This window comes from Sinocyclocheilus anshuiensis, unplaced genomic scaffold (genome assembly GCF_001515605.1).
Source record: "Sinocyclocheilus anshuiensis isolate Anshui unplaced genomic scaffold, SAMN03320099.WGS_v1.1 scaffold333, whole genome shotgun sequence".
Classification (NCBI taxonomy): Eukaryota; Metazoa; Chordata; class Actinopteri; order Cypriniformes; family Cyprinidae; genus Sinocyclocheilus; species Sinocyclocheilus anshuiensis.
In genome coordinates, this window is record NW_015539871.1 from 586,965 (window position 1) to 597,907 (window position 10,943).

Sequence of the window (10,943 nt, forward strand, 5' to 3'; positions counted from 1 at the left end):
TTTGTGTTTACATAATATGTGTGTGTGTGTGTGTGTGTGTAAATATCGTATAGCACCTTTAACATCATTTTGTTAATGCATGAAAAAGATGTGAAAATTCGTTGAAGCAGGTTAAAGTATTTAAATTTTTTATATTCTATTGTCAAATGCATTAAAAGAATTACAACATATAATTTGTTAAAATGTAGTGCTGTCAAATCGATTAATCATGTAGGCTATATCTTAAATATAGGCCTAGGCTACATGTAGACTGTGTGTGTGTGTGTGTGTGTGTGTATAGCCTACACACACACACACACACACACACACACACACACATTGTGTGTTTCCATGTTTTAACACACACACACACACTCGTTGCCATGTTTTATGGGGACATTCCATAGACGTAATAATTTGTATACTGTAGGCTACAAACTGGATTTCTATCCTCTTACCTTAACTCTCCCCCCAAACCTACCCCTCACAGAAAAAAAAATGTGATTTTTGTGTGGATGAACGGAAAGCGAATGTATGGCAAGTTTGTTTTGGTCTGAGATGCAACGATCACGTGCCACATCGCTGAGAAATCATAGGCAAGGCTATAGCCTAGCACCTTTAAAGTTGTCCAGATTACATTAAAAAAGTAGGGTCATTTTAAACTAGATTAAACAATCCAATAAGATTTAGCAATGGGTAGCTAGACTACTATTCAGGCATATAGGCCTCTATTCATAGACGGCTGAGATGGACAGTACCATCAACTCTGCGTGAAATCAACAGTTGTGTGGGGGTTTTTCAGCGGCCTTAGATCTGTTAGTAATTTTCCATTTATTTTCTCCATAGGGATTTTCAGAATTCTTCACTAAGCCATGAACCAAAACAAGATGAAAAACAACTTTACAAACCTTGATTTAGCCTAAAGCATGAAAACACAGCTTTCACATATAAAAAGAAAAAGGTATTTTGTCCTTAAACGTTTTTATGAGGGAATGAACTACTCTACTCATAAAGCAAATGACAATCGAATTAAATGGCCAATACAAATGGGAAAAATATATATATAAATAAGTTGCCTGCAGCAGTTGAAGGACTGCTTTGAAAGATTTATACATAGAATTAGCCTATATGGGGAAAAAAAAATGTATTTTTACTTCTGTAACCTGGATGTTGTGCTGTTGCATTTTATTTAGGAGGACTATGTGAATTGGGAAGCTGTATTACTATTTTAATGTCTCAGGATAAGCGCTCTCTGTTGACATTTCTTGGCAATTTTTAAAGTTGGTAGTTCCCAGGAACACTATAAATGACTCAAGCTTATTCATATCGAAACCATCTATTTCAAGGAAGCAATGGAGAGGTCAAGTAAAGATTTTCGGCGGCTGCAGGCTGAACATAAGGACAGGTGACTTATTTATCTATTTACTGCAGATGCTCATGTCAATAATAACACCAAAGACAACAATATTTAGCAGTTTAGTAACAAACATAGTTGTTTCTATTCTTAGTTTTTCTTAAAATGTCTAAAAAAGAAAAGTGTTTCTCTAGACTCTGAGCTGTTACTGTGCAAATGATGCAATTATAGGACAATGAGTGTAATAGCAGTGATGCATGATTCCCTTCATCTCTCTTTTAAGCACTGTTCTTGTTAACTAGCATAGTTAGCAGTATGATTTACTGCTACTCATTTTGCCAATGGGTAAAACCTGTGCTGTTCTCCTCTCGAATCTAGCCTATAGCATAAGTCTACTACTTGTATGTCTTTCCTATTTTGTGCACATTAGCCTAACATTGGACTACCTGCTTGTAAATCATCTCAAAGCATGAATACTAACACATAGTGATGTTTTACTGACTGCAGACCCATTCGCCTCTCTGGATGGAGCTATTTGTATTCTGGCGGTGTTGAAGTGAGGAAAACTATCCAGCCTAGTTCACTACATCAGCACGATCATGCATCATCTTTCTGAATGAGAAACAGCCTCAGGTTATTTGTACCGGCAGAGACAGAAAATGTAAGGTAAAAAAAAGTAAAACCTGTTTTTATTTGCTTTTTTCCTCACTTTCCCATTAGGAATCAAATCATAACACACTGTAAAAAAATCCACTTATTTCAACTTAAAAACTTATGTTTAGTTGTTGCCTTACATTTTTTAAGTATAATCAACTTGGTTGTATGAATCATTTTAACTTAAAATACATTAAACTGACTTGAAAAATCAAGTTGAATTTCATATAATTAAAAAAGTTACTTATTATTAAAGTTAAACTTATTTTGATGAGTTAAAGTATTGTAAAAACATAAGTTGCCATGATTTACTATTTTTACAGTGAGAAATGCAGACAGACAGAGAGAGTCAAACATTTCTTCTTCATACTGAAAGAGATATTCAACCCACTCACCTGAAATTTGCTGTTGAATTAAACGGACAATTCATAACTATTTTAGATTGTGGCAACTGGTGGCAAATTTGTATGAATTAGTTCAAATAAAACTTTACACCACCGAAAATGTTTGGGATATGAAAAAAAGACTCCTATGCACACGTTTATTTAATCAAAAATACAGTAAAATAGTAATATTTTTTATAATATTTTATCATTTAAAATAGATGTTTTCTATTTGAATATATTTTAAAATGTAATTTATTCCTGTGATTAAAGCTGAATTTTCAGCATCATTACTCCAGTCTTCAGTGTCACATGATCCTTCAGAAATCATTCTAATAGGCTGATCTGCTGCTCAAGAAACATTTATTATTATTATTATCAATGTTGAAAACAGTTGTGCTACATCATATTTTTGTGGAAACTGTGATAAAAAAAATACTCTGGATTTTTTGATGAATAGAAATAAATGGCTTTACTGTCACTTTTGATCATTGTAATGCATCCTTGCTGAATAAAAGTATTAATTTCTTTCAAAAATGGTAGTGTATATTTTCTCATGTTGGATTTTCTTATGTGACATTTACAATGCACACAATGTACACAGGATTCGTTTTAGGCTTTTCAATTCAGCTACAACGTCAAATGATTAAAAGTTCACATTTGTCATGTTTTCATGGAAGAAAACAGTTTTAAGTGTTTCCATGATAAAGCAAACAGTAATGAAATGATCTGCTAATCTGTATGATTGTCTTGCCTAGCCACAGCCACTGTATGTTCTTCTAGACTTATACTCTGTTGAATAATTATGAAGCAAGTTTTGTAAGGTAAAACCTGCAGGTATAAATAGCTCAATTGTTATCATATCAAAAACATTGTTCTCTGGTTTATTTAAGAAGACGTGTTCTTTTCTTCCATTATTTAAAACAGAAGTTCAGATGAAACCATCCGCTCCAAATCAGAGTGTAACTCCAAATCTCTCAAAATTGGGGTTTCACTCCAAATTAGGACATCTCTTCAGTTCAGCGTGAGTCCCAGATCAGAATATCATTCCAGATCTGAGTGTGACTCGAAATCAGGGCTTCACACAAAGTCAGGACGTCATGAGTTTTCTGTTTTCTTCCTGATGATGTTTCAGGCACTACACCATGGTCTCCTTACTCTTGTATTTGCACAAGAAGTGCATTGTCAGATGTTTTGCTCTCTGATGTGTCTTCACAGGACGGGGAATCTGTAGCCGGACACTGGGATTCGTCTCATTCCACGTCCTGAAGAGGTGAATGTGGTAACGTAGGGATACCTGTGGTTAAAAAAGAAGATTGTGTGGAAAAGTTAGTACCATTGTATCATCATTTGACTTTTTAATCACTCTTTTACAGATTTGTTGTTCAACATAGTCCAGATTCAATCCGAATAGATAGCTGATCATGCCAATCTCTTATGAGGTAAGTGTTTTCAAAAACTTGTGAACTTTTTCTTCATTTATCCTGGGTGTCATACAGCTAATTAATGTGTTTTCTCAAGACCATTTTTGTTTCCCAAATCAGAAACACTGCAGGTATAAAATGTCATTGCACTTTCTTTTGCTGCACAGAAAACAAGAGTGAACTCACAACAGTCCAGAAGAGGTAAATAGTGAAGAGTGTGAGTGTGAGAACAATGAGTCCCACGGCCTCCATGCCGTTGCTGTAGTACAGATCCATGGCTCCCTGCACACACAGCCAGCCTGACAGACTCGCTAAGGGTGTGATGAACAGGAAACAGATGGCGTCCCCGCACAGCGTCCGTCTCTGCTGCTGCATGGAGGGTGTGCTGAACCACTGCAGCCATGAAGCACAGCTCATTAGGAGGGGGTTATACTTCAATTAAATCAGTTTGAAAGCTTATTTCATATATTGTTTGGATAGTAACTCAAGGGGGAGAGACACTGCAGGCAAAAGCACTGTTTTTTCATGCACCTGTCAATTCTCTAATATGTAAAAAAAAAATAAACAAGATTTTTGAAACTGACTTCATCCAGTGTTCAGATTTTTGTACTTGAAATGTATGCAAATTAGCGCATATTTCATTAAATAATGCATTATTTGCATATTTAAACATAACATTTTACAAAACTTGTAATACACAAACATTTTTGCAATGATCAATGTAATCAATCAACTGGGTAAGTAAGGTGATAATTAGTAGTTAATTTTTTTTACCCTATTCACCTGCAGTGTCTCACCTTAATATGGAGCTTAAAATTCAGACAACCTAAGATAAAAAAATAATTATTTGCAACAATCCAGATCACAAAACCACTTTACATAATGCATAGATAAGTGCATATATTTAAATCAGTAGACATTAAAATAATAAGAAGTATGTGCCGAAAGAAAGAAAGAAAGAAAGAAAGAAAGAAAGAAAGAAAGAACAAATGAAAGAAAGAAAAAGAGAGAAAGAAAATGCAGAGAGAAAACGAAAGAACAAATGAAAGAAAATAAATGAAACAAAAATAAATGCATAAAGAAAGAAAAATGCAGAGAAAAAGAAAGAACAAATGAAACAAAATAAATGAAACAAAAAGAAATGCAGAAAAATAGAAAGAAAACTGCAGAAAGAAAGAAAAATGTAGAGAGAATAAAAGGAAAAAAGAAAGAAAATGCAGAAAGAAATAGAAAGAAAATTAAAGAAACTAAATGCAGAAAGAAAGAAAAAACAAATGAGTAAATGAAAGGAAGTAAATGCAGAAAGAAAGAAAAAAGAGCGAAAGAAAGAAAACGCAGAAAGAATGAAAGAAAGAAAATTAAAATGAAAAAAGAAATCAAGCAAGAAAGAAAAATAGAGAAAGAAAATGCAGACAGAAAAAGAAAAAACAAATGAAACAAAAAGAAATGCAGAAAGAAAGAAAAAAGAAAGAAAACGGCAGAAAGAAAGAAAAATGCAGAGAAAAAATGAAAAAAGAAAGAAAAGAAAAAGAGCAAAAGAAAAAAATGCAGAAAGAAAGAAAAGAAATGAGTAAATGAAAGGAAGTAAATGCAGAAAGAAAAAAAGAGTGAAAGAAAGAAAATGCAGAAAGAAAAAGAAAGAATGAAAGAAAGAAAATGAAAATGAAAAAAGAAATCAAGCAAGAAAGAAAGAAGAAGAACAAAAGAAAGAATGAAAGGAAGGAAGAAAATTAAAATGAAAGAAAAAGAAAAGCAGAAAGAAAGAAAAATAAAAGAAGAAATGAAAAGAAGAAAATTCAGAAGAGAAACGGATGTATGGGCAGATGCATAAAATGATGGATGGATGGATGGATGGATGGATAGTGAGTTTCAGTTATCAAACAGCTAAATCCATCATGAGAGCACTGGTTCAGTATTTGTTCACAGAGCAGGCAGGTTTGCAGTGGTCAGCAGGTTGTGATGCTTGTGGACTGTAGTGTCATCTTCCTGTCCTCCGCCCAAACATGAGATAAGCAGCAGCGACACGGATACGTTCCTCATCTAATCTCATTTTCCTGCTAAGTGGATCAGTGTTTAAAAGAAGCCGAGGGAAAGCAGACCCGCCAATATGTGACGCGGGGACACTACTCTGACTCGAGAGTGACTGACTGCAGGAGAACGGATGCTGAGAATGACCCTTAAAACACTTGCCATATGACTATTATGGAGAGTGTGTTATTATATGTCCATTTACCGCTTTAGCTCTCTTTATTCCTGTCTCACATGAACTGAAGTCAGATTGACAGGCTGATAGTGCAATACGTGTCAGCTGAGGTCAGACAATCTTCCATAGCAACATGCAGCCACAAACAGAATTACAGAAAGCACAAATAGATGGATCTCAGATTCATCACCCGCTAAACCTGCAAAATAATACTTTGGTCACATCTTACATTGCCTAGAGCGTCAAGTGAGTGAACTCATTCCTCAGTCCTTCAGAGAATATAAGTCATTCCCAAGCTCTGCCGCTGATGATTTTACCTCGGTGAGTGGTTTGGGAAGTCTCTCCAGAGCGAACTCAAAGTGGCAGAGCTCACAGTGGCTGGTGCCGGAGGCCGTGAGCCAGCGCTCCAGACAAACACGGTGCACCATCGCCAGAGAGCCGGCACACTCGCAGGGAGATAACAGATCACCCGCGCTGCTGCCTTCATGACAGATTCGACAGAACGGCTCCTCAGCGTTCAGACTGAAAACAGAGACCCGGGTTTTAACCATCAATTCTGCAGATTCAGACAACAATAACTAAAGATCACACAAGATTCCAGGATATTACAATTAAACATTTATAGTCTTTTTAACGCAATAGTCCACCCAAAAATGAAATTTAACTCACCTTCAGGCCACCTAAGATGTGGATGAGTTTGTTTCTTCATCAGAACAGATTAACATCACTTGCTCACCAATGCTCTGCAGTGAATGGGTGCCGTCAGAATGAGAGTCCAAACAGCTGATAAAAACATCACAATAATCCACAAGCAATCCACACCACTCCAGTCGATCGATTAATGTCTTGTGAAGTGAAAAGCTGTGGTTTATAAGAAACACATCCATCATTAAGCTGTTTTAACTGGCCGAAATATAAACAATCCATAATAATGCATCAATGGAAGCAGTCCAGTGAAAAAGTCCATCCCCTGTTGTCCTCTCAAATCCAAATCTTCCAACATAGTTGTTTAGAACTGTTTTCGCTTGTAAAAGGTGCTTGATCATCATCTGTGCATATTTCTCTCCTGATTCAGATGAGACAACTTTTCACTGGTTAAAGCAATATTAAGGATTGAGGAGTCTAACCGGAAGCAATGATTTTAAGTTAAAATGATGACTTCATGATAGCTTTTCACTTCACTAGACATTAACTGATGTACTGGAGTGGTGTGGATTACTGTGATGTTTTTATCAGCTGTTTGGACTCTCATTCTGATGGCACCCATTCACTGCAGAGGATCCACTGGTGAGCAAGTGATATAACGCTAAATTTCTCCAAATCTGTTCTGATGACCAAACAAACTCTTGGATTGAGGATGAGTACATTTTCAGCAAACTTTCATTTTGGGTGAGAATCCAGCTTTGCATCACAGGGATAAATTACATTTTTAAATATATTCATAGAGAAAACAGCTATTTTAAATTGTAATAATATTAACTGTTTTACTTTGTTTTTGATCAAATAAATGCAGCCTTGGTGAACATAAAAGACTTCTTTCAAAAACATTAAAAATGGATAATTATTATTCTAATTATTTTATTTTATTTTACGGCTTCCATGGTCAACAGTCCATTCATGTTACTATGAAAGCGTACTGTAACTTTCACAACTCACAACTTCATCCACAATGCAAAATCAAGCCACAAAGATGTCAACTTTCTGATGCCAGATATGAATATGAACACATGACCACACACATTTACATGCCACCAATGTCTATAGGATTTCAGGTACTTTGGGCTGTTTGGCTGAATTACTTTCTCAAATCTTGCCCTGGAGGGCCAATGCCCTGCAGACTTTATCTCCAACCCCAATCAAACGTACCTGAGCAAGTTCATCAGTTCTTCATGATCCCTAGAAAATCACAGGTAAGTGAATTTAAACCCTGACCCACCTGATGCCGCCGTGCGCAGGGATCACAGAGGAAACATAAGTGCTGCTGTGAATGACCTCCTGTACAGGATCCGTGGAGGTCTCAGCATTCGGTTTCACCAGAACCACAGAATCCGGACCAGCACTGAGTCCAGGTGATGAGTCCTCACAGAGCATGACTGCTGCACATGAGGCCGTTCATACCTGAGAGACACAGAGACATGAGGGACATGTGATGACAGCAATGAAGAGACACTGACAGAACAGGAGACTGAGTTTGCGTACACTAGCTTTGTGTGAGGAACAGAATGAAACAGCTGCTTATTTACACTTGAGATATAAATTACAGGGTTAGAAATGTACTCAAATTTATGTGAATAACTACATTAAATATGAACATGAATGTGCAGGAAATTTGTTAGCTCCCATTTTTGTGAGTAACCTATTTCAGTGAATAAGGAGATGTTTATATGCACATATTGGGGTCAGTAAGATATTCTAATGTTTTTATTTGGTTATAATACAGTGAAATATCAGTAATATTGTGAAATATTATTAGAAATTAAAATAACTGTTTTCTATCTTAATATACAGTTAAATACAATTTATTCCTGTGAGTTCACAGCTGAATTTTCAGCATCATTACTCCAGTCTTCAGTGTCACATGATCCTTCAGAAGTCATTCAAATATGATGATTTGCTGCTCAATAAACATTTCTGATTATTATCAATGCTGAAAACAATTATTGCTTAATATTTTTTTGGAAACTGTGATACATTTTTTCTTTGCTTCATTGAAAAAAAGATCAAAAGAACAGCATTTTCTTTAAATAGAATTATTTGTTACAGCGTAAAAGTCTTTACTGCTATTTATGATTAGTGTCATGTACCCTTGCTGACTAAAAGTATTTCAATCATGACAACTCTCGGAACATTTTAGCATGGTGATGGATATGACAATGTTAATGTATTTGGTCTTGGCGGAACAGATCTGCTACGCTGCTGCTGAATTGCTGCTGCTGTTGGTTATTGCTGTAGTTGTAGATTATTGCTGCTGCTGCAAGCAAGTACAGGAACTTGCTACTGCCAATGCATATGGCGATACGATGCCGTAAGTATTTAAAGGGGTCATATGATGCTTTTTTAAAGATCACTATTTTGTGTATTTGGTGTAACAGAATATGTTGACATGCTTTAATGTTCAAAAAACACATTATTTTTCAAATACTGTACATTATTGTAGGTCCTCTATGCCCCGCCTCTCTCAAACGCTTCGTTTTCTACAAAGTCCCTCCTTCCGACAAGTGCAGTCTGCTCTGATTGGCCAGCTGACCCAGTGCATTGTGATTGGCCGAACACCGCAAGCACTCGTCGGAAATGTAACGTCCCTTTAGAGTTTCATGACTGAACTATATATTAATTAGTTAATAAAGTATTAGAAAAACTTTTGAACAGTACTATATATTTACATACATATAAGTTTCCCCCTCTTTAACCTGTTGCAATGGTCCTATTTGTTAAATGGTGTTCATTTACATCAGCGCATAATTGCAACAATTGCATGCTTGCTTATGCATTATGTTATTTACATTCAAAACATGTTTTTAGCAGAGGTACTTATTACAGTTGGGACTAGGGATGTAACGATTACTGGTTTGACGATAAATCATGATAAAATTCCCCACGGTTAGTATTACCGTTTCATCTTTAATTATCATTAAAACCGTATTAGATTACCGCGATTGGAACATCTCGCGATAAATAAATACTGTCCAGCATAAAGCACAGTTTTAAGTAACAGTCTCACGTGCGCACAGCACGTAGAGTTCGTTTTGAGTGAAAACAGGGCGGAAAAGCTGGGAGGTTTTAAAAGAGTGCTAAGGGAATTATACAAATGAATATATTGTTGATTTTTAAATATAAAACTTAGTGAAGTGATTTATGTGTCGGTACTTACATCTCCAGCACATTTTAACAATACCGTGATACTACTGATAACCGTGATAAATTTGGTCACTATAATCGTGATAAGAAATTTTCATACCGTTACATCCCTAGTTGGGACACAGCTGTGAATCTGCTCCATACTGTTGCTTTATGAAAGGATTTAACAGATACACTCTATTCCATTGCCTAATGTACAGATGACACCATAAACTTGTTGAAACTAAACTGTATGGGTGCAAAACATCATTTTGAGAGTGTGGACAATGCCATGTGGGAATGCCACAAATTAGTTTTCTGAAGATTGTCCAAAAGTTGTTTCTGAAAGACATCTTGCCTCTCTGAAAATCTCATTGGTCAACAGATGCTCACGTCAGAGAGCAAAAGTTTAAAAGTTTTGGTTGCGTGATGGAGCATCACTTTTGAAAACCATTGCATTTCCCGTCAACATCCTTATAATGCACCGTCAATAGATTCACAATGTTCTCTGAAGCAGTAGGCATACAACATTTTACCAAGTACTAAAACAACTGTAAAATTAACATTCCATCACTTAGCAATATCAAATCAACAACATAGTTTTTAGAAGCAATTAGGAACTTACCATCAGACAGATCATGTTCTCCATCCAAACTCCCCATAACCCGGGCTCTGAAGGCTTAAAGACTTGTAGGCTTTCTCTCTCTCTCTCCGGTCAGATTAGCATTGAGCCCAAGGTCGTTGGTGAGAATAGCTGAGGATTAGCCGGAAGGCGAGGAAAGCACAGGCACAGAGCCGACAAAGGGAAATCCCTCTCACATCACCGTTGGTTACACTCTGAGCACCTCCTCATTCAAACTTCCTTAATCCATTTAGTCGTCACCAGTGGCTTTTCATTTTCCTGACATTATGCTAACTGAACAGGGTCTAAGCTTTGACTGTAAACTGCTGCAGACACAACAACAAATGCTGAAAGTGTTGGCGGCGTCTAAACCTCATGGACCAGGCCTAATTTTAGCCCGCTGGTCTAAGAGCGGCCTGATCTCCTGCTAAATACCTCATTATCTTGTTCGCAGACTGATGTCTAAAATGGTGCAACTATAATTCAC

At 36.3% G+C, this 10,943-nt stretch overlaps 1 protein-coding gene across 1 annotated transcript; it reads right to left on the reverse strand.

The window, feature by feature from the left end:
- Positions 1-3,125: 3,125 nt before the first annotated feature.
- On the reverse strand, positions 3,126-10,536 carry LOC107685230 (E3 ubiquitin-protein ligase MARCH3-like). The gene is made up of 5 exons (XM_016481745.1): positions 10,460-10,536; positions 7,934-8,115; positions 6,315-6,519; positions 3,981-4,187; positions 3,126-3,667 (listed from the first exon to the last, which is right to left on the reverse strand). Exons 2-5 carry the CDS (start codon positions 8,086-8,088, stop codon positions 3,509-3,511), a joined length of 726 nt encoding a protein of 241 aa, XP_016337231.1. The 5' UTR covers positions 8,089-8,115; positions 10,460-10,536; the 3' UTR covers positions 3,126-3,508.
- Positions 10,537-10,943: the final 407 nt, after the last annotated feature.